Genomic DNA, 27,747 nt, shown 5'->3' with positions numbered 1-27,747 from the left:
CGACTCTGGATATAAAGGTATCTCTGGGAGGAGGGCAGGGGGCAAGGGGCTGGAAATGCGTACCTCAAGGGCATGTTCACCCAAGATGTGGCCATGCACTGGCTCAGGAACCCAGGGGAAAGATCGCATTGTACACTAACCTTCCCAACTCCTCATGTATAGTGTGCGTGTGCACACCCTAGTCTTGCAGGACACTGTGTCCCTCCCCAGGGAAAGCTGTTCCGTCATCCTGCCCTGCAGCCTGGAACAAGTCCTCACCCTACCCCACCAACCACACACTGGCAGGACCCCCGCAGCAGCAGGGGTTATTTTCCAGTAATAGTAGCTTAGGAAGTTGCCATGGCCACACTTGTCCAGGGAATCTGGCCACGTTCCCAGTGTCCCCAGAGCCTCCCCAGGACGTCCATCCCCTTCCTCTGGTCCCCAATAGTTACCAATGGCCACAAACACGTCCCTGACATCCCCTGACATCTCCTTCTTGATGGTGTGCTCCACGTCGTAGTTGGTCATCTTGACAAACTCCTGGAAGACTGGCCCCAAGAGAAGAGGGTGGGTGAACTTCAGTTCAGAGGGAGGGGAGAGATCACCCTTCCTCTCCCCACCAGGCCATGCCCCAGGAAAGGGGGAAGGGGCAGCAGGTATGGCCACAGCCCAGGCCTAAGTGCACTCACTGGGCAGGACTCCCTGAGCCTCCTTGGGCTCAGAGCCAAATCTGTGTCACGTCAGACACGGCTCCAGAGCCTGAGACCAGTTCTACCCAGGCTGGGATAGCAAAAGGAGCTTCGGTCCTAGCAAAGGTCTGCTCTGAGCTCACTGAATGACCTTGGGTAATTCCCCTTCCCCCTTCTAGGCCTCCCTTTCCTCCTGTGTCAAGTTGGGATAGAGATTAATGTAAGTAATCACCATGATGACCCTGAGGAAGTTACTATGTCCCAGGCATCGCCCAAAGGGCTATCCACGCATTATATTTTTCGTATCCTGACAACAATCGTGTAACCGTGTAAAATCCCAATTTATAGATGAGGGAGTTAAGGCACAGATATTCACTACCTCACCCAAGGTCACACAGCTGGTAAGTGGGAGATTCAAATCGAGGCAATCTGGCTCCCAACTCCATTCTTTTAGCCACTAAGCTAGAGCACCTTGAGTGCCAGGCAAATGCACGTTACAAGAAAAATGTCTTAGTGGACAGGGCGCTTCATTGAGCACCTAATGTCAGGGCCACCATGTACTGGTGTGCCCTGTGCATGTGACAGCCTGGGGCTCAAAGAGGTGCAGGCGGTCCTTGTGCCATTAGCACCCCTCATTGCCTTGTTCCCGCCAGATACCAGCAAAGGTTCATGACACTGAACCTTCGAATCTTCAACACAATATTCTAGGCAGCCACTACCAATCTACTGAAGTGACCTTGGAGGCGGAAGCCACCTGCCATCCCTTATCTCAGGCATCCCACCTGCTTCCCTAAGGAGGTGAAGGGGGTTGGTCCGGGGCTGAACGTTGGCGGTAGGGCCAGGACTCGACTCAGCACCAGCTACAATATTCTGGGGTAAGGAGTGGGCAACCAGCTCCTCTTGTCAGAGAGAATGGAGAGGCTCCCATCAGATCTGGGGAGCTTCCTGCTACATTGGGAAGGGAAGGGACTGAGACCTCACCTCTCCGGAGATGCTGATAGCTACGTGTGCACAGGATCGTCATGAAACGTGTCTCCAGGGAAGTTTTGTCTCCACTGGGTGTGTCTGCTATTTCCTGCAGAGCCCAGGTGGGGGCAAGGAGTTGGGAGGGAAGACACCGGAAGGCCTTGGTTATTCACTTTCATGTCTTTGCCTAGGCTGAGGGCAACTAACTAAGGAGGCTGACATTGGCCCCTTCTTCCTTCCTCAGCCTCCACGTTCCCCACTGTCAGTTCCCAGGAACCCTCTGGACTGACACAGAGGGGCTTAGCACCAGGCATTTCCACTCTGGCCTCAGGACCACGAGACTGGGACCCAGGGGAGGGCAAATAGGTACCGGGCACGGTACCATTTATATTGACATTAAATTTCCCTTTAAGAGTTCATTTCAGATTTCAAAAGGGCCCCTTTAAAGAAAACTACCCACGGCTGATGGCGTGTGGCACAAATCACGTGGCAGGCGAGTGGCTGAAATGTGGGAAACACTTGCCTGGCCCATTTTTTACCCAGTGGGGTTCTTAAGAGGCCCTGAAGGGGGGAGAGAGAACCTGGGGGCAGCCCCAACCACTGCCTGACTGGCCGCTTGGCCCTTCCAGAGGCACAGTCACTCAGCCTTCGCTCAGAGAAGCCATGAAAATCCCCGCGAAGAACAGGACACTCACCAAGATCTCAGCAGCCACCTGAGAGCAGGGAGGAGAGAGAGGAGGGAGAGAGGGAAGGCTTGAGTCAGAGGAGGCTGGGAGAGGGTGGCTCAGGGGCTCTGGGGCCCTGGGGGCAGGGGCAGGGCGGAGGGAAAACACCTTTCCCTGATCTTTGGGCCAGAGCCCACAAGGGGGAGAGGCCTGGGAGTTAACTCTGAAGTGTTCACCTGAGGGGTCGGGGCAGACACGGAACGGGGCACTCTACCTGGCACCCCCAGCCACCTAGGGCAACTCCAGCCCTCAGCACGCCTGTCTCCACAGAGCAGCCCAGAAGTTAGAGCAAGAGAAGTGCTGAATTCCCCACACCCTTTACCACAAGGGGGTCTGAGACCTGTCATTTCACCCCCTCAAGTTACAGCAGGAGAGACAGGAAAGCTGAGGTCAGGAAGGGAGGGGACTTGTGGGAGAAGGGCACAAAGCCAAAATCAGGTGGGACGATGCCAGCTGTCCAGTCATTTTACAAGGGTGACTTTTAATCACTGTGCTACGCTGAGTCATTAAGGCACTATTTTGTTAGGCAAGCAGCAGAGCCCGGAGTGCCTGGGAACAAAATACAGCCAGCCCTGTATTCCCTAGACTGGGTTTTGCCCTTGCCTGTTTCTCTGAAACTCTGCCGACCACTTTTTTCTATTGGGCAAACCAAAACCATCCTCTTTATAAACTTCACAATAGCCTTATGCTGTAGAAACCTCTTTCTGGTATATAAATGGGCAACGTCTTTCAGAATTTTAAATGCACCTGCCATTTGATCAAGCGGTTATGTGGCTAGGAGTGTGCCTTTATCAACAGATTGGCCAAAGCCATTCAAGATATAATACAAGGTGTTCACTGCAGCATAACTTTGTGACAGAGAAAAACTGGAAACTACTAATAGCCCGATGATTTGATAAGTACACTATGGCTACCCAATAATGGAAATCCATGCAACTACTAAAAAGAGTATTATTTAAAGGAAACTCTCATCAGCACAGTAGACTGATAAGGAGAGTTTCCCTTTAAATTAAGCAAAAAAATTAAGGATAGCATATGTGTATAATAATGTTCCTTTTATCTAGCTAAGAAAAGGCTGGGGGCGGGGTGCCTGGATGGTTCAGGTGGTTAGGTGTCCGACTCTTGGTTTCGGCTCAGGTTGTGATCTCAGTTTGTGGGATCGAGCCCCGCACTGGCCTCTGCACTGACAACGAGGAACCTGCTTGGGATCCTCTCTCTCCCTCTCCCTCTCTGCTTCTCTTCTACTTGTGCTCTCTCTCTGTCTCTCTCAAAATAAGCAAATAAACTTAGGGGGAAAAAAGGCCTGGAAAGCCAATCTTTAGGAAAAAAAAAAAAAAGTTTAGCTAAGGAAAGGTAAATGCACAGTCACACTTACGTATTTGGTGGTAAGCCAAGCTAGAGGCACAAGTCAAGATGGACAGTGGTTACCTTTGAAGAGAAGGGCTGGGAAAGCTTGTGCATTTTATTTTTCCGGAGATTTTATGTTCACATCTTCTCAATGTGCGAATGCGTTCTTTTTATGCTTTCTTTTTTTTTTTTTTTCAACTTTTTTTTTTTTTTTTTGGGACAGAGAGAGACAGAGCATGAACGGGGGAGGGGCAGAGAGAGAGGGAGACACAGAATCGGAAACAGGCTCCAGGCTCCGAGCCATCAGCCCAGAGCCTGACGCGGGGCTCGAACTCACGGACCGTGAGATCGTGACCTGGCTGATGTCGGTCGCTTAACCGACTGCGCCACCCAGGCGCCCCATTTTTATGCTTTCTTTTAATGTCAGATAGGTGTTGTTGGGGCTACTGGGATTATGGGATCCTTTTGGCTTTTATTCACCCCTTTTTATATTAAAAACTTGGCTGAAACATGAGGACATTACGGAAAGTGACATAAGCCAGTTACAAACAGGGAAATGCTATTTGATTGCAATTGCACGTGGTCCCCAGCGTAGTGCGATTCACAGGGACAGAGGGTATGATGGTGGTTGCCGGGGCAGGGGGAGGGGGATGGGCAGTTACTGTTTAATGAGCACACAGTTTCAGTTTTACAAGATGAAAAGGGTTCTGGAGAGGGCTGGTGGTGATGGTTGCACAACACCGTGGATGTCCTTGACGTCACTGAACTGTATACTTAAAAATGGTTGAGATGGCAACTTTTACTATGTGTCATGTTTTATTATGTGTTATGTGCCTCTCACCACAATTTTTAAAAAGTGGTGCTAAAAATGCTAGCATTCTTTTCAAAAGAATCTGACGTGTCATTTTTCATTTATTTGAGCCAGAGGACCCCAGACATATTTGTTTTTTCAAAGCATCTTTAAGACAGTAATATGTGTAATATGAAAAATGCAGTGGGATGCTAAAATAATTTTCCAAACATTTGACACAAAGGCTTTTCCTTATTAGCCTAGCTACTTCGGGCAAAAATCAATCTGGGAAGTTCCTCCAAAAGTTAAACATACAGCTATCATAGGACCCAGCAATTCCACTCCTATGTACCTAAGAGACATGAAAATATGTGCACACACAAACATGTATACATGTGGGGCATCTGGGTGGCTCAGTTGGTTAAGTGCCCAACTTCAGCTCAGGTCATGATCTCATGATTCATGAGTTCGAGCCTTGCGTTGAGCTCTGGGCTGACAACTCAGGGCCTGGAGCCTCTTGGGATTCTGTGTCTCCCTTCTCTCTGCCCCTCCCCCACTCGTGCTCTGTCTCTGTCTCTCAAAAATAAACAAACATTAAAAAAATTTTCTAAAGCAAACACATACATGTGTTTATAGCAAGCAGCATTATTCTGCATAGCCCCAAAGTGGAAATAACCCAAATGTCAGTTAGCTGATGAATGGATTAAAAAAAAAAAAGACGGGGTGCCTAGATGGTTTAGTTAAGCATCTGACTCTGGATTTCGGGTCAGGTCATGATCTCTCAGTTCTCGAGATCAGGGTCTGTGCAACTCGGAGCCTGCTTGGGATTCTCTCTTTCTCTCTCCGCCCCCATCCTTCCACCCCCCCAAACATGTGCTCTTTTTCTCTCCCTCTCTCAAAATGAATACATAAACTTTAAAAAAAGGTGATATATACATACAATGAAACATTATTTGGCAGTGGGAAGGAATAAAGTACTGATATATGATAAACGTGGATGAACACTGAACATACTAAGTGAAAGACACCAGTCACAAAGGGCCACATATTGTATGGCACCACTTATATGAAATGTGTAGAATGGGTGAATCTATAGAAACAGAAAGTAAGTTAGTGGTGACTCAGGGCTGGAGGGTTGGGAGGAAATGAGAAATAAGTACAACATGTACAGAGTTTCTTTGGGGGGTGATGAAATGTCCTAAAATTGATGGTGGTGATGGTTGCATTCAATCTGTGAAGATGCTAAAAGTCACTGAAGCATAGGCTTTAAGTGGGTCAATAGTATGGTATACGAATTATATTTCAATAGAACTGTTATATTAACAATAATAGCCTGGCGATTGAGGTATCCCAAACTGGCACCAATTCTTCACTCTGAGTCTCCAGTAATTAGATTGCCTATATTATTTGTTGCTCAAACTGGAACATGGGGAGGATGGAAAGGAGGCTATCGGCAATCCCTATGGGGCAACAGGTGAACACCGCGCGCACATGCGCGTGCGCGCACACACACACGCACACACACACACACACACACACACACACACACACACTGTAATAACAGACCTGGACTTCTGAGAGCTCGGGGGTGTGCTAGACACCCAGGGTACAGTGTGGGAAGGAGAAGGTGTAAAACAAACAGTGCCAAGTACTGATATGCATTATCTTTCTAGGAGGAACCTGGTTCTGCAGACCAAATGCCTTCAATTTTTGTTTTTGTTGTTTTTAAATGTTTCTTTTGAGAGAGAGAGAGAGAGAGAGAGAGAGAGAGAGAGAGAGAGAGAGAGAGAGAGAGAAAGGGCATGAGCAGGGAAGAGGCAGAGAAAGAGGGACAGAGAATCCCAAGCAGGTTCTGTGCTGTCAGCACAGAGCCTGATGCAGGGCTCGATCTCATGAACTGTGAGATCATGACCTGAGCCAAAACCAAGAGTCAGATGCTCAACTGACTGAGCCACCCAGGTGCCCCTCTACAGACCAAACGCCTTCAATTTTTGTATACATTTTCCTCTGGCTTTCCCATTTCGCCTCTAGAAACCTATTTAAGGAAAACATTCCTGCATATGATGGAAGAGTTGGTGACCAGGAAGAGGGTTGGTTAAAGAAAGCTTGGTAGCTTCTTAAATGGAATAGTACATGGCCATGAAGGGATGTCAGTTTTTAAAAACAATAGGAACAGTACTCACAGAATATTAATTTTTAACTGTTATACATCAGGAATGCATTTTTATATACACACAAAAAGACAACTAAAGTGATATATTCCAAAATACGAGCGATGGCTATTACTAGTAGGTTATGGATTTCTTTCTTTATTTTGGCTCGTCTCTATTTTCTAGAGGCTCTATAGAGGAATATGTATTACTTTTGAAACCAAGTATTCTGGCTCGAAGAAAATGAGCCCACACGAAGACTAATCAGGGTCTAGCATCTGTGAATCTGGACGGGCAGCTGAGTTGGGCAGGCCTCCGTGTTTCCACCCAGGTTCTCTCTCACCCCTTCGTCCTTGCACTGTTAGCCAGTGTGGCCCACTACTGTCCCCTGCTGGCCACAACTGGAAGCACAGCCCCATAGGTAGGCCCCAGGTGGACTCATTCCCTAGAGGATGAATTTCAGGGTGGAGGATGGATTTGGGGTGAGCTCTAAGGAGGAAGCCACGTTCAAATACCCTCAAGGGCACAATGAGACTGTTCGTAGTAGTACTTAATACACATATGTTGAATAAGCGAACGAAATGTGGCCTCAACAGGCCACCCCAGGGGCGGGTTCCCAGGCTAGCCCCCATAAATATGCCCACATGCAGCTGGAAAACCACATTTAAACGGAGCCCTGCAGCTTCTGACACCTGCATCCCAAACCAGGGGCCGCACAACTGGAAAGCAGCAGCCACCTGGTCTGGAAGCTGCAGGGAAATTGCCATACTGGGTCCTGTATTAGCATAAACTTTGGAGTCAGGCAGGCCTGGATTCAAGTCACACCACAGCCACTTAGAAACCAAACCCTTGGATAGGAGCTTCATTTTCCTCCCGTAAAAAAGGGAATATGATAAAGTATAAAACAGTCTTAGCATCATGCTTTGTATTGGTATGCATTTTATAGTTTCGTAACCGTTGGGTTATAGCTAAGGATTCTCGCAGCTCAGATGCTGGTATAACACTCCCCACTTCTCTGTTGGCGGAGCAGGGGTCGGAGCTGGTGCCTCCACCCCCAATCCATCAGGGTTCTTTTCAACCCACCAACTGTAAAGGAAGCGGGGCCAGATCCCAGTCTGTGGTGTCTGTGCCCAACGCCTGGACCGGGGTCAGGCCAGAGGGTACTGGGAGCAAGGCACAGGTGAGTGGGGACAGTGCACATGGCCTCAGAAGGGACTGCCCAACCATAAGGACTCTCAGGGATAATGGATTTGGGGTTGTCCAGCCTCCAGACCTCACGCGCCCCAGCCTAAGGAGCAGGACAGAAGCAGAGCAGCTAAGAGACCTAAGAGAACCCTTGACTCCATTATTCATTTAATATTAAATATTTACTGAGTTCTGACCATGTGCCACTTTGGATACATCAGTGAGCAGGACAAAGATCCCAGCCCCGGATGAACTCATTTTCTAGGTTTTCCCAGGACACTTCCTTCAATCTTGGTTCCATTTCATAAATAATAAACTTGAGACCATTAGCACTCAGGGCCCCTTCCCAGCAAGCTTCTGGACCTGCTCCCTCTGGGTCAATTCTACCTGGGCCATTGATTTGCTGTGTGACTTTCAGAAGTTATTCATCCTCCCTGGGCCTCCATTTTCCCACTGTAACATGAGGAGTTTGACCCGGATGATCTATAAGGCCCTCTCAGCTCTGAAGGTCTGAGGGCTCTCAGCCTACTCTTCACCCAGGAAATGCCAGTAGGACCAGCACCACAGTCATGAGAATCTTTCTGGAAGTTGTAAAAACACTCAAAGTCTTGCTTCTAAGGGGTAGAGAGGTGCAAGGGGTCCATGAGTCTAAATATCCACCAACTAAGTCAGCCATGTCCCTGCCAGGGGCCTTCCCCACTCCCAGACAGCCAGGGTCTGGCACGGACGGATGTCAGCTAGAGCCGCTTGGGGGGTTCTCACCTGGGCATCTTCCCGGGCCTGGTCCCGGTCTTCTCCTCCCTCCTCACGGTTCCCCTGCAGCAGGACCAGCGAGAAAGATCAGTCGCCACACATCCACCCTCTTTGCCCCTCAGCGGCCACAGGACGTTGGCTCAGCTACTCTGGCTCTCCGAACCCTTTCTCTCAGCTTTCACATGGGGGCAATAATCCTGCCCTCAGAGCGAGGCTGTTGTGAACGTTAAATCTGAAGGCACTTAGCTCAGGGCAACTCGGACATAATGAGCTTGCAGTGCTGTGTGTCGGGGCCTGGCGACCGGGTTGCAGGAAGTCAGGCGATGGTGAAGGAAGCTTGTGGGTTGTATGGAGGTCACCCATGTGGCTTTGCCCTATGAGCTGGGGGCCCAAAAAGCTGGGCTGAGGGTCACTGGGGAGGGCCTGCTGGGAGAAGGTGGCACCAAGCCAGCTTTGAAAACTGAACAGTGAGGGGTTCCCAGGCGGCTCAATCAATTAAGTGTCTGGCTCTTGGCGGCTCAGGTCACGATCTCAAAGTTCATGGGATCAAGCCACACGTCAGCCTCTGAACTAACAGTGCAGAGCCTACCTGGGATTCTCTCTCTCCCTCTCTCTCTGCCCCTCTTCTGCTTGTGTGCTCTCTCTCTCTAAATAAATAAACTTTAAAAAAAAAGAAAAAGAAAGTGAACAGTGGGAGAAGGCCTTACATGAGGCAGTCATGGTCTCAGCAGTGGGACTGAGAAGGCACGTGGGTGGGGAAGACACCCTTTCTTCATCAGGACTGGGCTCCTAGCTCCCTGCCATCATCCCGGGCCCCCAGGGGGGGCCGTGAACTCACTCACCGTGGCCAGAGAGATGAGGATCCTCTTGAAGTGTCCAGACGTATCTGAGCTCAGAGCATCCTCAAGGGACTTGTGATAGTCTGAGACAGAGAGAGGGTGTGTGGGCAGCTGCTGGGCAAGGATGGGGGGCTGCTTCTAGAACCTCAGACTTGAGCCAGAGCGCATTGGCAGGAGTGGTGGGGATGAAGGAGTTTGTGGTTGGTTCTTGGGAGCCTCCAGCCATGGAACTGTGGATTGCGACACTGATGCCCCCAGTCCATCACCTCCCTCCCCCTTTCCCAGCTGAAGACTCTGGGAATCCTGCCTCTCCTGCTTCATAGCCTCCCTGTCTTCCCTCCTGCAGGACAGGTGTTAGACCCATGAGCAGGGCTCAGGCCGTGTCACTCCCCTGCTCAAAAGGTCTACCGCTTTAAAGCCGCTTATAAGGGGAAAGTTTAAACGTTTTTGATGGGTACTCAAGATTCTTTAAAATAATATTGTGACCAAGCACAGGCCTTCTGAATGAGGGCTCGGAGTGACAGCACAGGCCGCCCACCCAGGACGCTGCCCTCCTGTCCCCCAGAGGCCTGGACATTCTCTCCTCTCACTGTTTCCTCCAGGCCTTCGTGGAGCTGCGACTCTCTGCCGGGGGCACCCTTTCCTCAGACACAGGGCTGGGCACACCCAGGGGCTTATCACAGCCTCGTGCCTGAGCGAGGGGAGATGGGGCAGAGCAGTGGGGTGACGTCAGAGCTGGAGAGGTCACTCTTCTCCCACCACCTCCGAGCGGCACTGGGCCCAAGGCTTCCCACACTCACCTTCCTTATAGGCCTCACAGATGGCCCGGATTTCCGCATTGGTCCGAGTAGCGAGGATTTCGATGAGAGCCTTTTCATCTGTGCCAGCTCCCTAGAATGTGAAGATGAAGAACACTTGAGCCACAGCCCTGACCCCCATCAGAGACCTGAGGGGCCCCGGCCAAGGAGGTCTCTGGTCCAAGAAACCACCCAGGAGGCAATCACACAGACCACCAAGCCTTCCTGGATTTTCTCCTTACCCCCAGACCAGAGATAGCACAATCACGATGGAACATGCCAGCTTGTCAAGATTTCCAGAACCTTCCATGAGAAGTGCTTTGGGCCAAAAATTTAAAAGAAAAGAGTATGTGGTATATGGGTATGTGCATATAAAAAGGCATATACACATATGTCTCTGACTATAAATATTTATACATAAGGGTATAAAAAGAATTAGAAGTAATGCATCACAGTATAATAGTGATTATGGTCTCTGGGTGGGCGAAGGCTCACAGGTGATTTCTAGTTTCTTCTTTTTTTGCTCTGTATTTTCTCACATGTTATTTTGCCAGAAGAAGAAATTTTTGTGCTTTAAGGAAAAAAACATGCCGTATTTGTTTATATTTGGATTTGATGAGTGATCTATGGACAGATACATTAGGCCCTCTGGATTAAGGTGGCTTGGGGGGATGTGCTACTCAAAGGTCCCCACTTTGGGGGAAGGGAGGGAGGTGAACAAGACAGATCGATTGATAGATTTAAATATCTGTTAAACACCTGCAATGTGCCAGTCACTGAACAAGCTGCTGCAGCCACAACTATAAAAAAAAAAAAAAAAAAAAAAAAAAAAAAAAAAAGTTGGGGCGCCTGGGTGGTGCAGTCGGTTGAGCATCCGACTTCAAGCCAGGTCACGATCTCGCGGTCCGTGAGTTCGAGCCCCGCGTCGGGCTCTGGGCTGATGACTCAGAGCCTGGAGCCTGTTTCCGATTCTGTGTCTCCCTCTCTCTCTGCCCCTCCCCCGTTCATGCTCTGTCTCTCTCTGTCCCAAAAATAAATAAACGTTGAAAAAAAAAAAATTAAAAAAAAAAAAAAAAGTAAGGCACGTTCACTGCCCTTGGAGGTTACTGCCTGCTGGTCAGCCAGTCCGTGGGTTCTCTGACCTCAAGCAGACTGAGGCTGACTGAGATCTTAACAGGCTCTTTATTAAAAGCAAGCACGTGGGGAAGACAGCCTGATCCTCAGAGCATCCTAAGACCCAGGGTCTAGCCCCACCCTTCCCTTCCCCGAGCTCACAGATGTGCTGGGCCTCCCTCAGTTTCCCATTTGTAAACTGTGGGAATGGAAAGCGTTAGGTCAGATTAGCTTACTGGTCCCTTCAACTTCTAAACTCCGTGTTCTCAAATCATTTGCTTTTTTGTCGGGGCATTTAAAATGGACAATAATCTCGATTTGCTTTGCCCAGGGAATGTCTGTTTTCTTCTCTTAATCCTCAACGGGCCAAAAGCCCTAGTGGTTTCATGTGGTTGTTGGGTCAGGCTCTAGAGTCAGACAGAGTTGTTCTGAATCCCCGCCCTGTGATTTCATAATGCTGTGACTTTGATCAAGTAATTTTGCCTCTGAACATGAGTTTCCTCACTTGTAAAACGGGGACAAAGTAAAAGCCTTGCCTTGTGGGTTGAGACAAGCAGCTGAGCTAGTATATGGAGCCAGGGACAGGTTACTGGATGCTCCTAGAAAGGAGACCAGTCCCGGGTACAGCTGCTGCCTCGGGAAGAAAAGCAGCTACAGAAACAGCTGCGCCAGGACACAATGCCCTTTCTTGCTAACCAATCACAAGGGCAGGTCTTCAGAGTTAATAGTGCCCTCCATGCCCATGACCTTGCTTGACCCACTCTAATGTCTGAAGGGCAGGGATGACTGCTCCCATTTCACAGCTGAAGTCATGGAAACTTAGTGCAAGTGGCCCAACATCACACAGGAAGTTAGTGGTGAGGCCGGACTAGAATACAGAATCCAACTGCTGTTGTTTTCCTTCCAGATCCATTCTGCTTCCTCTACTGCTCCCTGAGATCCCAGTGACACCACCGATCACTGGGCATGTGACCTCACTTGCATCAACCAGAGTAGAAGCCAAGATTTTGGCGGAACGCCTAGGAAGAAGGAACAGAGGTGCTAGCTGGTAGGACAGACACCAGCCGTCCTACTGTCTATGACGAGGAGAAACGGTCTGTGAGAGTGAAGCTACCACAGAGGATAGACAACCAAGTTGGGCAGAGATAAGAGGCCACATACCATTATTTGAGTCCCTGGACTCAGCCATGTCTAAAACCAGATGGGAGGCCTCTACCTTTCAGTTATAGGAGCCAACACCCCCTTTGGTGTTCATGCTAGTTTGAACCGGGCGTGGGAAGGGCTCGGCCAACGAGCGATAGCCAAGCCATTTGGGCTTGTGAGGAGCACCTGTGTCTCCCCACCACCTGCAGACTAGACCCCATCTCGTCGGTGCCCACACCATACCTCCATGGCCTTCTTCAACTGCTTGGCATCGTAATGGGCCGGTGGCATCATGAGCCCCAGAATCAGCCTCGCCAGGTCTCCAGAGATCTCCGACTTCAGGTCAGCCATCAAGTCCTACAAAAGGCAGGGCCGAGGTCACGCCAACATCAGCACTTGCTCACATGTGACCCAGGATAGGGAGGAGATATGGAATGAGGAAATGGGGGCTCCATGTGAATGCAGGGGATAGAGGGAGACTGTGTCTGTCTTTGCTGCTGTTTATCTTTGTTTACTATTTAGAGGAGGCTAAAGAGGGTGGGATAAAAAAAAAAAAACAGCAGGAAGACCCACTCTCCTTGGAGGCAAGGAGGCGGGCAAGGAAAGGGACATGCCAAAGGACATCGTTTCCATCCCGGGGGAAAGTCGCCAGCATGACACCAAGGCACAATAATCAATGACGCTCAGCCTTGGGGCCTTGAAGCCTCTGGAGCTCCTAGATCCAGAAAATGCTACATGAAAACAACTCATGTCCTTCATCTCTGCCCCCAGGTACCGATCACAAGGAAGCGGGGGATGGAGAGAATGTGTTGCAGGCAGCCTGAAACCGATGTGGGAGATACTCCAAGAACACGGGAGCCACAGGGAGCCACAGGAGCCCCAGTGCCATGAAGACCCAGGTGCCCAACTGTGCAGAGCTGGCAGTGACAGGCCACGCCCCTGGGAGGAGGGAGGGTGTGGGCCCCGGGCCCCCGGCTGAAGCCTCACCCGGCCAAAGTGTGACTTGAAGGTCTGGCGGATCTGCTGCCGCTGGGCGTTGCTTCGGTGAGTGATGATGTCGATGATGGTGTCCTCATCAGTTCCTGAATCACCAAAGCCACACGGCTCAGAGGGAGCCCCGTGGCCCAGCTTCCCCACGTCCCCCCACAGATGGGCTGTCCCAATCTTAGGCAGGGTAGAAGCCTGGCTAGGGCCCCTGAGCACCTGCAGGAAGCCTGCCTCTGGCCCAAGCCACTGACTGCCCCAAGGTTCCTCCTGGCACTTCCATCTGTCTGCTCACTGGCTGAGAAAAAGACCCCCAGAGGAGCAGGGAGCCCTGGGTTGAGAGTCAGGGCCTCCAAGTTCCAGCCCTGGTTCTGGCAACGGCTGAGCAGGTCTTGGCCCCTTTCTGAGGCTCAATTTCCACACCTATCCCCTGAAGAGCCCGGAGTAGTTACTAGGGGATCCTTCTAGCCTGGCAATCTAAATCCCACGGGGACCCCATGTCCTTCCTCTTCAACTCCCTGGAAACTGGAGCCCAAGTCCTTCTAACCACAGCAAGTTGACTCTGGGAGACATCAGGATACCACCTCCAGCCTCTCAGATTAATGCCTTGGACCTCAGACCTGGCACAGGACTCTACCTTTCACAAGTGCTTTTATACCTGTCATCTTACAGTCCTAGCTGTGCTCGGTAGATATTATCATTCCCAGGAAACAAATGAAGATGAGGCCCAGAAGGGAGAGAACTTAAGCCAAGGCCCCTGGGAGGTGCCGTTAGACGGACTGGGGGGAGAAAGGACAGTAGCCAGATTCTGGATGCTCTGTGCCTGCTGGCCTTTCTGAGAACAGGGCATCTGTCCAGAGTGGTTCTTCCCACGCGTTCCAAATGGAGAATGCGATGTGATAACCAGCAGAGGGCGCTCTCAGCCCAGAACTGGGACTCTTGGATCAATGGGTCCACATCTCTTCTTTTACACATGGCGGGGAGGGGGTGGACACTTGGAGGGGTTGAAGGACTTGCCTAAAGTTACAGAGTGAGTCTAAGGCAAAGCCAGTGGGAGAACCCAGGCTTTATAACCTCGTACTTTCTTCTGCACTAGAAAGGGCTTGTGCCAAGTTCCTTACAAACCTCCTCACTCCCCTGCTCCCTATACTCAGGGAGCCAGGAGTCTCCTCTGGAGGTTAGAGACTTACATAAAATTTGCCTCATTCTATGGACCCTCCTTTGAGGCCTGAGCTCTTACTCCTGCCTGGCCCGCTGCCAAACCTGCCATGCCCGCTGCCCCAGAGGCCAGCCTGCCCCCTTCGTGTCCCCTTACCAAGTCCCTTCATGGCCTTCCGCAGCGCTTTGGCATCTGCATCAGGGTTGAAGTTATCGGCTGGACGCACAGTTCCCTTCAGCTGCAAGAAGCAGAAAGAGACTCAGCAGGTGTCTGCAGGCCCCCCTGGGGGCCAAGCCACTAGAGGAGCATGCAAGGGAAGGGAGGCTTTCCCCACGAGCCCCAAACCAAGCAGCTTGTGGGGAGAGAGGCAGGGGTGAAGGCACAGCAGACAGGCCCCTGCCCTACAGCTGAGAAAGAGAGAGGAGGAGAGACAGACCCAGGCCTGGGAGCAGGGCAAGTGCTGGTCAAGGGAAAAGTGGCCAGCTTCCTGCCCCAGGAAGTCAGCTCTGTCCTAGCTCCACTGGGGCCTCCCCAGTCCCTTAGAACTGTGCCCTGTCCCCAAGGCCCTCCTGCCTCTTCAAGAGTCCCTCCCTGTGAAAAGGCAACCAAAATATCCTGAAATACCAGAACAGAATCTCCCAAATTTCAGTCACTCCTAAGTGAGGTTCCTGATGTCATATTTGCATACATCCTATGTTATTTCTTCATATTTTTATGTAATTCAACTTTTCTGCTTTACTTAAATGCGTTCATCTTTAAGTACATTGAAATACTCCTAAAGGGCAAGGAGTTTTGTTCATTTTGTTCTTGGAGATATCCGAAGTATCCACAACAGAAGTAAGCACTCAAAAAACATTTGCTGAATGAATGAAAATAACTTTACACCGCTCTCATGAAGAGGAAATTGGTATGATGTGCCATAAACAGATGATAAGCCATGAAAATAAATGTAAGAAAGAGAAGACCACGACGTTGTCAAACATCACCAAATTTAATGAGACGCCGTTGCTCGCCAAAAGCTCTGAACTTGAAGCCGGCTCTCTAAGTTGTTTGTGAAAAAGGAAAGCTGGGGAGCGTGGCACCCAATGGGGCCTCTCTGACAAAATGAGTTGCGTTGATGAAATCGAAAAGGAGTAACGCTCTCACTCCGTGAGGTTCAGTCTTATTTAATGCCACGGAGGCTCCCCACCTCCACACTAATTCATTTCTTATATAATTTAAGGTCACCTGCAATGACAGCTCTTGCTTTGTAATTTGGGAAATGCTGTTCTAGAGCATCAGAGCTCAAGAGCCCTGGGAAGGCACTGAGCTTGCTGTGTTTAACACCTCATTCTAAACATGGAGACAGAGGCCCAGAAAGAGGGGGCTTGGTAGGTGAGTAACAGATCACAAGGTTCCAAACGTTTTCACGTGGACCAAGTGTTACCAGGGCCTGGAACGGTTTGCCCCAAGTACTTCTGTGGACCTTGGGTCTCCGGGTGGTCAGAACAACCTCGAATCGTCCTGTGCCCCTCCGGGTGCCCCTCTGTTCTGTTTTCATGCCTCCAAAGGCCAACTGTCTGCCCCAGGATGAGACAGGCCTCTCCACACAACCAGACATGTCTCCATTCAGCAAGCCCTGTTAGTAGTTAGTGGGCCACAACGCTTCCCAGTGTGTTAGAAGTTAATGCAGGAATCAGATGCCCACACCAGAAACTCATCACTCCTAGAAGACAAGGAAGCTTCAGATGTGGGAAACCAATGTCTCAGGTTGGCCACCAGGGGGCGGCTGGGTGCCAAACAGAGCAGCAGGAAGGTGCGAGCAGAAGAGTCCAAGCTTGTGGTCAAGAGGTCAAGCAGGAGGTGGGGAGGGTCTGACCTCTACTCGGGCCACTGCACTAAGCTCCCACATCTGATAGGCCACCTGCGCTGCCTCCGGGAAGAACTGGCCAGCAGCACTGGAATGGAGGGGGTTGGGGAGAGGACAGGAGGGAACGTCATCGTGGGCAAGGCTCCACACACACAACACACAGCCACGTACACACACATACGCCGACACAGGCTTTAAGTAAATCTGTTTGGCTCCACCTTCTCTCTAGCCTCATCCATTCAGAGTCCTCTCCCCCATTTCTGAAAACCTTCTACCCTCTCTTGAGACCCCCTGCAATGCTGGTTCTGCCCAGCAGCCTTCCTGGCCCCAAGTTCCCAGCGGGATGGGATTTCTCGAATCCTCTGACCTCCCCTTTCTTCCTTATAACTTGAGTGATTTCTGTCCAAGTCTCCCCTTTCAAACAAGTCCATGACCAGCTTATGGCCATGTCACCTCTTTATCGCCTCCTATAAAGCACCTGGGTATATCAAGGGCTCAGTAAATGTCTGTTGAACTGAAATCAACCCCCAAGGCACTTGTCAGAGGTTAATAGGAGGTTCTCCTATTCCTCACTTAACTGGATCCTTATAAGCCCTGGGAGGGAAAATCAGAGTACCTACAGCTCCCTTCCTAGCACACAAATCTGGTCAAGTCAAGCCCAACTTAATCTCTTCAATGGCTCCCACCACCCCGGGAGAGGTTCCTATGCCAGGAGGAGGCCCACAGGTCCCGCCCACCTCTCAGCCTCTTCTCTTCCCTGGCACTCTGCAAAAGTGTGGCCTCGGTTACAGAAACGAACCAGGCTACCCCTGCACATCACTAGGCCTTTCCTCCACCCACTCTCCTTCAGACCCTGTCTTCACCTCCTCCTCTTCCTCACTTTCCTCCTTGGGCCTCTCTGCCTCATTACCTCCAGGAGCCTCCCCCAGGATGGGCTAGTGCCCTGATCTGTGCATTCATAGACATGTATACTTTCCCCATCCCGAGACCACCCTGCACTGGTCTGTGTACGTCACCGGGCTGTGGGCCTCACCGGTCCTTCCCCGCAATGCCTGCTCACAGAGGGTACTTGTCACAAGTACGATGAACAAATGAGTACGCAGAGCAGGCACCTGTATGTTTTCCATTTAACAGCTGATGAAACAGAAAGGCAGCTATGAAGTAGCAGGGCCTGGACCCTCACATTCTGGCTTCCAGTCCACACCCCTAGACTGACTTTCCAAGGTCACAAGAGCAGACCTCTCCACGTCTGGGAGAGTACATTCACGTTCACACACACAGACAGACTTTCACCTGTGCGCTGTTCCCGGCACCGAGGAAGCCCCACGCTCATCCAATCCATCCATCCATCAGGATGAGGGCTGGGGAGTCCAGGCCTGCCACCCCCCGAGGCCACTCCCTCCAGCCTGGGGCCAAGGAGACACTTACTCATCGTCACCCCCACATAGCTTCAGCAGAGCCCTCTTGTACTCGCCAGAGGTATCGTTCTGGGGAGAAAGAGACAAAGGTTACCTCTCACTCACTCCTGGGCTCCCCTCGGACTAGGAGGGAAGGTTCTACACGGGCCCGGATAGGGCAAGGCTGAATATTTATTCATAGCAGCCCCGACTCTCCCCCTGTCCGGGGGTGGTGGCTAAGACCACCAAACAGTGGTAATGCTGGCACGTATTTAACAACCTAGTCTCTGGGAACAAAAGCAAAAAAGCCCCGATTTGTAACAACTGCCAATTTCTGTGTGTAAATACTTCCAACAAGGGATGCTTTCGAGCCATCAGCAGATTTCACTGAACGTGAAGATGCTCGCTGCTCTCCCAAGCCGGTGAAAGCCGGCCCCCGAGCCCCACTATCCCCAGATAATCCCCAGCCCAGCCCTTCCAACTGAAATACTCCAAGAAAATAGGGCTCTATGAGCAAAAACACCGGGAAATGCCAAAACCGAACAAATAGATGTAGCCTATTTTATATCCCTCCCGGAGCTTCATAACGGGACTTGACATGGTAAAAGGCCGTGAGAAGTTCTGAAATAAACCAACGTGCTTATCTTTACTTAAACTAGTTTTTTCCAAACATTTCTCATGGCACATTTTTGCACGTAATACCTATAAAACTCCTCTTTGGAAATATACTTTGGGGAACGTAGCTGGACCTCATAAAAGCTTGATCTCACTCGTCCACAAAAAGAAAACAACCCAGCTCGCGCTCTCTCTCTCTCTCTCTCTCTCTCTCTCTCTCGGCCAAGTCTCATGGGCTAGACACCCCCCCCCCCCCAGGTCATTACAAATTACCTGGCCTGGGGCCAAGCATTCTCCCCCTTGGAGCCTGACCTCTCCCTGCCTTTGGGATAGAGTCCTCACCCTTAATTCAGCCTGCATGCCCTTCCTGACCCAGTCCCGCCTTCCTCTGGAGCTTTGGGACTCAAGTACCACCAGACGCTTGCTTCTCTATCGAATTGCTTTCCATTCCCTGAATGCGCCACGAGGCAGGGGCTCCTGGAATCCCCAAGAGACTCCTAGCTCTCTGGGACGGCTCTTTTCTCCTGGGAGTGGCTCTCGAGCCCTCTGCTCCTCTCCGTACCCCCCGTTAGCTCCGCTCACCTTGATCATGCTATACAGGGACTTTTCGTACTTGGTCCGGAATATCTCCCGAATGTCCAGCATGTCTAGCTCACTACGGGAGACCATGATGCGGATCAGGGTGTTGTCCCGGGTCCCCAGGCCCTGGAAAACAAATGGGTTTGGGGGACAGGGATGTGAGCGGAGGCTCAAGTGCAAACAGCCCCCAGCTTAGGTGAAAATACCATGGTCATGATGAGACATTAAAAGGAAGAACAAAAGAAGCAAAATATTGCCACTCTCCCTGAAGCTCCCCACGTGTCCCTCCTGCTTCGATGTTCCCTCCCCATTCAAACATCAGCCCCATTCTTGGTTTTCCTTATCATTTTACCATAACTTTGCAACTCTAAGCATATACTGTTTAGGTCTGTACATCTCGGAACTATGTAAATACACCACTGTCCATTCATTTCTCCTGGTACTCCTGACGGACACTGGGTTGTTTCTCATTCTTTCCTAATATGGCCAGTACTGCCACGAACAGTCTCATGAATGCATGCACACAGGAGCCATCTCTCCCCGGCTGAGCTGCCAGGCTTTACTCTGGCACAATGAAAGACAGTGAACGGGCTACAGTTCACTTGCCCTTGTGGGCTGGACACACAGGGCTGGGAAGGCCTGAGTTCCCGGGGCCTTGGGTCTGTGGCATCTGGCCACAAATGACTACATTCATGCACCCTGCTGTGCTATGGAATTGTCATCAGTTGCTGTGTGTCCTCTGCACAAACTCGTGGGAATCACTGTTCTCAGGTACACATCCAGAGTAGAATTGCTGGGTCACTGGGATAAACATCACGAGCCTTAGCAGACAAGAACAAGTATCTTCCAGAGTGGTCTAGCCTACGTACACTGGTTAGTCATTCTGGTTAATTAAGATTTTTTCAGAGTGTGGGTTTCCAGCCCATCTGGCTGATGGATCATGTGCAGGCTGTCATGACACCCTGTGGTCAATCAGGAAGTTAGAGTAGGTATTTGGGTGGGAAGGTGCATGACTGGACAGCATCCCAGGTTCGGGAGCTCACCTGGGAAGAGTGCCCATCACTCTCTCCTGTGGCCAATCCCCTGAGGGCTCCTTGGCCAGTGGGCCCCAAAGACTTGTCAAAGAATCTCTACAGTCCCATGGGGATGGGTATAGATCCCCCCACCCCCACCCCAGCTGGTTCCCACCAACCCCACCACACACCTTCATGGCCTTGAATAGCCTTTCAGCAAAATACTCTGGGGTGCTCCGGATACACTTCACTGAGAGGAGGGAGGAAGAGGCAGAGTTATTCTGGCGGTCTCCGGGTTAGGGTGGCCTGACCCCCTCTTTGTTTTTACTCCCTGGGGACTCCCAAGTGCAAACCCAGGAAGAACCAGGCTCCTGATAACCTGAGGCCCCACCCATTTTTAACGCAAACCCAGAGCATAACGAAATCAGGAAATAGGGGCTGTCGAAACGTGGGATGTGCATCTCAAAAACCCACTTCATCTTTCTAGTCCTCTGGGGTTTTGCAGGCAAACTGAGCCAGGTGGGGGGGGGGTAGCATCTGGGGTGGAGCTGGGAAAGATGTTTCTTTAGCCTCCGCTGCAGAGAGGTACTGGCAGCTACATCACTTTGGATCTTGCTGACAGGGCAGGCTAGAGGCTGACTGCCTGAAACAGACTTGGTAGGGGCAGCTCTGTGCAAGAAGATAGCCTGGGGATACAGCTCTCCCCCCTCCAAAACGCACATACTACCTACCCTAGGTGCAGACATAGCGACTCCTGCAATGTCCAGCTTCTAAGGGCCTCTGGGTCAGGCAGTCCATCCTTCCTGCCCCCATTTATCAGATGAGGACACTGACACCCAGAGAGGACAGTGACTTGCTCCAAGTCAACGGCAGATCTGGGAGAAGCCCCTGGGTTTGAACCCTGACTCCACCACCAACTAGCCAGCTCCTGGCACCCCCCAAGTCATTACAAAACCACTCTCTGGCAAGTGACACGACCTCCGTGAGATGTGGTTTCCTCATTTGTGAAATGGAGATAATGCCCACTCCTGGGTCTTTCTTCAAGATTAAACACTCAGTGCAGCGCCCAGCACACTGTATATGCTCTATGCCAAGTCCGCCCTCCCGCTGGTTATTTCCCCAGGCTCAGCGCTCTCTCTCACCCTCCCACACACACCGGGGGACAGAGTGGCAGGAAGTCCGGGCCTGAGGCTCCCCTCCCTGCCTCCATGTGCTCTGGCCAGCCTTCAGAATCCATCGCCCATCCGACTTTCTCCTTCCTGCCTCCATACCACATAACCCCCCTTTTTCACTCTTGGCCCCCTGTTCCTGGGCCAGAATCCCAGAATCCAGCAAAGCCCCTAGGAATGCAAGGTCAGGACGTACCCACAGCCAGCATCAGCTTCTCAAAGTCCCCGGACAGCTCCCCTCGGATGCTGGCTTCAATCGGCTTCCCCGTGGTCTTTAGATACTCATCAAACACTGAGTCAGAGAGACAAGGATGTTGAGAGTTTCCCATAACACTGAGAAGAACCCAAGACCTCAGGAGGGGAGGGCGCTGTGGCCAGGACTAGAGTGCCCAACATGAAGGTAGGGCTGGTATCTGAGGAGCTAGCTGGCAGGAGGCCTGGCACACCACCGGCCACTGTGCACTCATGCCGTGTATGAGGTGAGACTACATATACTTCACTCCAGCATGAGGACAGAATTGGTACTCAGAAGGAAAGGTTGAGCGTCCTGTTAAGGACTTTGCTGAGGGACTATACAGACCACCATCTAATAAAACTGGAACTAGTACTTGAGTTGTAGATGAAGTAGCTATTGTGCTCTATTAGGAGAAAAGGAAAAAAGAATGGAATTCCAGGCACAACCCTAAGGGACCAGCTATAGGTCTTTCTTCTCTGGAACTTACCCAAACGAAGATGCTGCTTGCTGCGATTTCCCAAAATGTAAATGAACTGGGCTTCATCTGTTCCCCATTTCAGTTCCCCTGCCTCGTACAGGTCCTGAAAGGAAAGAGGAAGGGCTTCATTGAAAGAGGAGAGAACTCCCTGGCCAAGCCAATCAACTGCTGCTGGATCCCTGATCATACCAGTAATTGGTAGCCTCAGGACCTTTGCATACACCTGTATACCTTCTTCTCTTTCTGGGAGAACTACTCAACCTTCAAGCCCCAGAGTAAATGTCCCATTTGTTCTCAAAGTACTTCCTGATGTCCCCAAAGCAGAGTTCTCTTTCCTCCCCTCCTTCCCACTTCTAGGCTCCTACAGTTTTCTGCTTCTCTATAGCTTTGCTCCACTGTGTATTATAATGATATATATGTAATGATATATCCATAGAGAAGGTGTTTGTATGCCTGTCTCTCCCAACACTGTCTGATTTTGTTCACGAGTGATTCCCCAGTGCTTGGCCGAGTGTCTGACACATAGTAGGTGTTCAATAAATATTAATTAACTGAACAAATGAATGAATGAACGACAAAAGCTCCAAAATATATCTCACCAACTTTGTACACATTGTGTGCCTTTGAAAGATAATAAATCCTTTCTTCAACAACGTGCTATAAAAATGCTGGCCGTGAACTGGTTATTTCTGGTGTTTCATGCACATTGCTTCACCTGGGACCCTTCCCCGGATCCCCAACCTCCCCTCTCTTGGGGCTCCCTTGCTGTGCCTCCCTTGGTGCTGGTTTACCTGGACATCCTGCTGCACCAAATCCTCGCTCACCACATCGTCTGCCTCCCTGGTTCCCTGGGCAGAGACATGGGTACATGAGGTTCAAATACCAGAGCCAGGGACGGTGGGGAGGGGAAGGCCTGGATGCCAGGGGTGGAAACAGGGAGGGTGGTGGCCCAGAAGCGTCCTGGAGCAGTAACTTACGGCTGCCACTTCATCAAAGCCAAAGCACCTACTCGGTGAAAGGGAATTGTAGGGTCCCGCCCACTGGCTTTTCCCTTTATCCTGAGAGCTGGGATGGAAGAGGAGAGTCTGGGCAATGACCAAGGTCCCTCCAGGTGTCCCATCCCAGAGCAAGCAAGGGCCTGTACTGAGAACAGGACCCCACACAAGTGCCGGTATGGCTCACGATGCCCTCCAACAATGATACTGCAGGGGTAAAGAGTCTGCACGTCTGCGTTCTACTGAGGGCTCCCATAACTTAACCCAAAGAACTTACCAGTGAGGATCTGAGACTTCGACCCTGAGATCCGAGCTCACAAGCAGTGAAGGCACCAAATCCTACTGGTGCTTCTGCTGCTCTGCCCACGCTCTGTGTCCCATCCGAAAAAGGACAATACTCCCAGGGGACAGGGCCCAGCCTTACTGGACATCTTAGTTACGTGGGCACAGGTCAGACCTACTGCTTAACTCCTCTTCCCCCCTGGATTGTGCATCTCAGGATCCCAAAGCCCTTGCTTCTCTTGGGGACTGAGCTTAAGAAGAAAGAGCACCCACATTTACAATCCATGCCGCCACACTGCCCACCGGCTGTTAGATGCTGGGGAGGAGTTGGAGCTCTCCTCTCCAGAACAAGTGGCTTTGAACATGGGGGCAAAGGTCACACTTTCCTACTCCTGATGTTCCTGACCGTTCCCCAGCTGCTTCATATCGGATACGGATTGCTATGGCAACGGAGAAAAAGCCTGGTGGCAGCCGTGGTAGAATGTGTTACGGGAAGGGATGAGGTGAAAGAAACAAAGAAGTGGCTGAATTTCTATATAAAACTTCCTAAAAGTTTGGTCCTTGGAGCTGGGCTTCAAACTTCTCAATACCTGTCCCCACAGAGCCTGTGGTCACAGAGACTTCCGGGCAGCCGGGCAGGTGAAGGTGGGGCAGTGGAGCGGGACATGTTTTCTAGCCCCCTGCCGTCACAGAGAACACAAGCCTGCTGTTGCCAGAACTTTCAGTTATTCAAAAGAATGTATAAATCTGGCTTTTGAGCAAAAGCTCCCTATTTTTAAATGTTAGCAACTAACTCAAAGCATTTTTTTTTTTTTAAAACACATTGTCGGGGCGCCTGGGTGGCCCAGTCGGTTGAGCGTCCGACTTCAGCTCAGGTCATGATCTCACAGTCCGTGAGTTTGAGCCCCGCATTGGGCTCTGTGCTGACAGCTGAGAGCCTGCAACCTGCTTCGGATTCTGTGTCTCCCTCTCTCTCTGCCCCTCCCCACTCTCTCTCTCTCTCAAAATGAATAAACATTTAAAAAAAATTTTTAAACACATTGTATGGGAAAACCAACAGAAAAAAAAAACCTGGCAGATTGAAGTGGGCTGTGGACACCATCTGCAGCCTCTTCATGGTCCCTTTTTAAGTACTCGTGGGTGGGAGGCAGGGGTGGCGGGGGTTGGCTGTGGGAGATGCAATGCAGGCAGCCCCAGAAAGGCCACATCTCTGCTGGCGACACAGGGACGTGCCAGCCGTGTCAAACACAGCTGGGAAAACAATGGCAGGAGAGAGGCCTGGAGAGGAGTGGGAGGGGCGAGAGAGAGGGTGGGGAGAGGAAGGCCATAGGAGAGAATATTTCTGGGCACAAAAGAGAAGGGACGTGAGACAGAGAAATGCGGGTCGTCTTCTCGCTTCTACAAACCGAGGACAACAGAGCAGTCCCCTGGATGCTCAGATTCTATACCCACAGGAGCCAGAGAGAACCCATCTCAAATTCGAGGATAAAAGGGCAGCTGGGGGAGGGAGCGGCCACAGCTTATGAGGACTTTATACCTGAGGAGCCACCAAGGAGCCCCTCACAGACCACCCTGTCTGGGGCAACAGGCCGAAGGTGCCCACAGCCCTCTGCCTGCACTCTGGTAGAGAGCTCCAGGGAGGGCCCCCACGTAGACCAACCTGGAGCAGGACCACGAGCATCTTCTGGAAGTGGCCAGAGGTGTCGCCAATGATGTCAGCCTCCAGGTCTCGCTCGTAGGCTGCAGGGAAGGAACACAAGTTCTAGTCCCATCCCCATGAGACCTCAGGGATCCATTATCCAAGACGATCAGATATTTGTTACAAATCCCAAAACCTAGTCTCCATGATGGCCGTGGAAAGACCCAGGATGTATCTTTCACAGTGCTTTGTACTGACCCTGACACACTGAGATGGAATCTGCCCACTTCCCTTATCCCCACCTGTGCCATCTACCCAGGGTACCATGGCTGCTCACCTGGACGGTGGCTACAGCCTTCTAACTGTTCCCTCCTGCTTCTGCTCCCCTCGCCCTCCAATCCACAGCAACAAAGGTGACTCTTGAAGCCCTCTCTGATCATGAGCTCCCCTGCTTCCCACTATTCTTGGAATAAAACACTGCCTCCTCTTGGCCTGCAAGGCCCCATGTGACCCTGTCCTGCTCTCGACCCTTCTGGCCTCACACTGGCTACCAGAATTAATTCTGCCCCAGGGCCTTTGGACTTGCTGTTCCCTTTGCCTGCAGGATCTTCTCCCCACTCCTTCCACAACAGGTTCCTTCTTTCTCATTTCCTCCCAAAACACGCTTTCCCTGACCACTTGTCTGGAGCAGGTCCTCCCCAATTAAAGTCTGATTCTTTTTTTTTTTTTTAATTTTTTTTTTTCAACGTTTATTTATTTTTGGGACAGAGAGAGACAGAGCATGAACGGGGGAGGGGCAGAGAGAGAGGGAGACACAGAATCGGAAGCAGGCTCCAGGCTCTGAGCCGTCAGCCCAGAGCCTGACGCGGGGCTCGAACTCACGGACCGCGAGATCGTGACCTGGCTGAAGTCGGACGCTTAACCGACTGCGCCACCCAGGCGCCCCTAAAGTCTGATTCTTGTTACCTCGTTTGTTTCCTTCATAACACTTAACCACAATGTGTCATCACCGTGTTTACCTGTGTCTCGTCTGTATCCCTTGTCACCTTGTTAGTCTGCGAGTTCTAGGGGGCAAGGATGACATGGGTTTTGCCCTCCCACCATATCCTGAGAACCTAGAGCAGTGCTGCACAGGGCAGCTATTTATGAGCGGGTGAGATGATGGACAGATCAGAGGGAAGGAGGAAAGCAGGTGGATGGAGAGTCTTAGGGCCCCACCCTTGCAATTACCCTCACTGCCTATCTGAAAGTGCTGAAAGGCCCCTTCGGCCCATCTCACCATCTTTGTATGCTGCCACCAGCTGGTGGATCTGCTCATTGGTCCGAGAAGCCAAGATCTCAATGAGGCACTTCTCGTCAGTGCCGATGCCCTGGGAGAAGAGAAGGGACACAGGTGTCGGGGCTGGGCACTTCTCGTCAGTGCCGATGCCCCGGGAGAAGACAAGGGACACAGGCGCCAGGGCTGGGATGGGAGGCCACCACCAGCCATGGGCTGGGTTCCTGGAGTGGCCAGAGCTATGACGTTCCCAGCAGGGAATGTCAGGGTGGTCCTACCATAGCTCTTGGTCACCAGACTGGAGCCGCTTGCTGCCCTGAGCATCAAAAGACATAGATTCTAGTCCTGCCTCTGCCAGCAGCTTGCTTTGTGACCTCTCATTAAGAAACTGTCTTTCTGGGCCTCGGTTTTCCCATCTGTAAAATGGAAAAGACGCCAGGTGCTCTGCCAAACTCCTCAGGATATTGAAGGCCATCTCTCACATCGCTGAACTTACCAACATATGAAGTGCGTTCATGCTGGATAGCTTATCCGAGGCAAAGATGACAGCGCTTTACACACTGTAAAGTGCCAGGTGCACTTAAGGGCTTTGATCCTTCCCTGCTTGCTGGGGGGGCTACCCGCTCCTTCGACCACACCGAGCTGCCCCTCCCATCCTGAACACACCTCCGCCACCGCTCCTGACGTTTCTTACCCGGCCCAGAAGAACCTTCTCACTCCAATCAACCAAATCCTCCCCAGGCTTCTGGGCACAACTTGATCTCTCATTTTCTGTGACGCCCCCTCAAGTCACCCTGGGCCTGCCCTCCTGACCTCCTTTAGTATTCTCCTGGCCTTTGGGTATTGAGTGTAATTTGTCTTCACGTCCCTGTGTCCTGCTTCCTCGGGGCTGTAAGCTGCTGGGTTGGGGCCCAGGCCAAGGGCCCGCCTGACGAGGTCTGCCTCCCACCGACATCTGTCCCACTCTGTCCATCTGGAGGAGACTGTGGCGCCCCTCTGGGATGGGGTTTGAGCAAGCTGTCTCCTGCAGCAGGGCACCCTGCTGGCGGGTACAGGGCTCATGGAGTACGTGCTGCAGGGACCAGAATCCTCCCACTAATCACACCCCCGCCTGCAACACACATACACAGACCCACGCTTCTTACCGAGATGGCATCTTTAATTTCTTTGGCATCGCAATAGGCAAGTGGCCTCATGAGACCCACAATCAGTCGTTCAAACTTCCCCGTCAGCTCATACTTCAAGTCAGCAATGAGGTCCTGTGTTTAGGGTCAGGGGAAGGGAGGCAGGACGAGACGGAGGAGGAAGGGGAGGAGCACTTATGATAAGAATCACATTTAATGAGCACCTACGCTGTAAGGCACCAGGCTACGTAAGCGCATGGAATTGTCACTTTTGGAGGCGTGTGCTATCATCAACCCTAAGACACGGGCTTAGAGACGTCGGGTAACTTGCCCCAAATCATGCAGCTAGCAAATGGCGGTGCAGGATTCAAGTCCATGGCACCGTGTCTCTTCCCCAGCATTGTCTGTTTACTTGTTTACTGGGTGTGTCTCCCACTATCTGTGAGTCCACAGGGCTGACACCTCACAGGTCTC

At 51.3% G+C, this 27,747-nt stretch overlaps 1 protein-coding gene across 3 annotated transcripts in view; it reads right to left on the bottom strand.

The window, feature by feature from the left end:
* Positions 1 to 27,747, bottom strand: part of ANXA6 (annexin A6) — a 49,283-nt gene that overhangs the window by 4,823 nt on the left and 16,713 nt on the right. The window contains exons 5-23 of one of the 3 annotated variants that reach the window (XM_043600471.1): positions 27,295 to 27,408; positions 26,153 to 26,243; positions 24,895 to 24,974; positions 22,749 to 22,805; positions 21,967 to 22,060; positions 21,441 to 21,536; positions 20,267 to 20,325; positions 19,066 to 19,188; positions 17,900 to 17,958; positions 16,481 to 16,559; positions 14,779 to 14,860; positions 13,467 to 13,561; positions 12,723 to 12,836; positions 10,227 to 10,317; positions 9,430 to 9,509; positions 8,597 to 8,650; positions 2,333 to 2,350; positions 1,653 to 1,746; positions 435 to 530 (exon numbers count right to left, since the gene is read on the bottom strand). In XM_043600471.1, the coding sequence (XP_043456406.1) occupies positions 435 to 530; positions 1,653 to 1,746; positions 2,333 to 2,350; positions 8,597 to 8,650; positions 9,430 to 9,509; positions 10,227 to 10,317; positions 12,723 to 12,836; positions 13,467 to 13,561; positions 14,779 to 14,860; positions 16,481 to 16,559; positions 17,900 to 17,958; positions 19,066 to 19,188; positions 20,267 to 20,325; positions 21,441 to 21,536; positions 21,967 to 22,060; positions 22,749 to 22,805; positions 24,895 to 24,974; positions 26,153 to 26,243; positions 27,295 to 27,408 (1,576 nt within the window). Of the gene's footprint in view, positions 1 to 434; positions 531 to 1,652; positions 1,747 to 2,332; positions 2,351 to 6,894; positions 7,387 to 8,596; positions 8,651 to 9,429; positions 9,510 to 10,226; positions 10,318 to 12,722; positions 12,837 to 13,466; positions 13,562 to 14,778; positions 14,861 to 16,480; positions 16,560 to 17,899; positions 17,959 to 19,065; positions 19,189 to 20,266; positions 20,326 to 21,440; positions 21,537 to 21,966; positions 22,061 to 22,748; positions 22,806 to 24,894; positions 24,975 to 26,152; positions 26,244 to 27,294; positions 27,409 to 27,747 lie in introns of those variants that run through there. The other 2 variants (XM_043600550.1, XM_043600387.1) reach the window with 2 other exon arrangements.

This window comes from Prionailurus bengalensis, chromosome A1 (assembly GCF_016509475.1).
Source record: "Prionailurus bengalensis isolate Pbe53 chromosome A1, Fcat_Pben_1.1_paternal_pri, whole genome shotgun sequence".
Lineage (NCBI taxonomy): Eukaryota > Metazoa > Chordata > Mammalia > Carnivora > Felidae > Prionailurus > Prionailurus bengalensis.
Note: the sequence above shows the minus strand (reverse complement) of the source record. Positions and strands in the feature narration are given on the sequence as shown.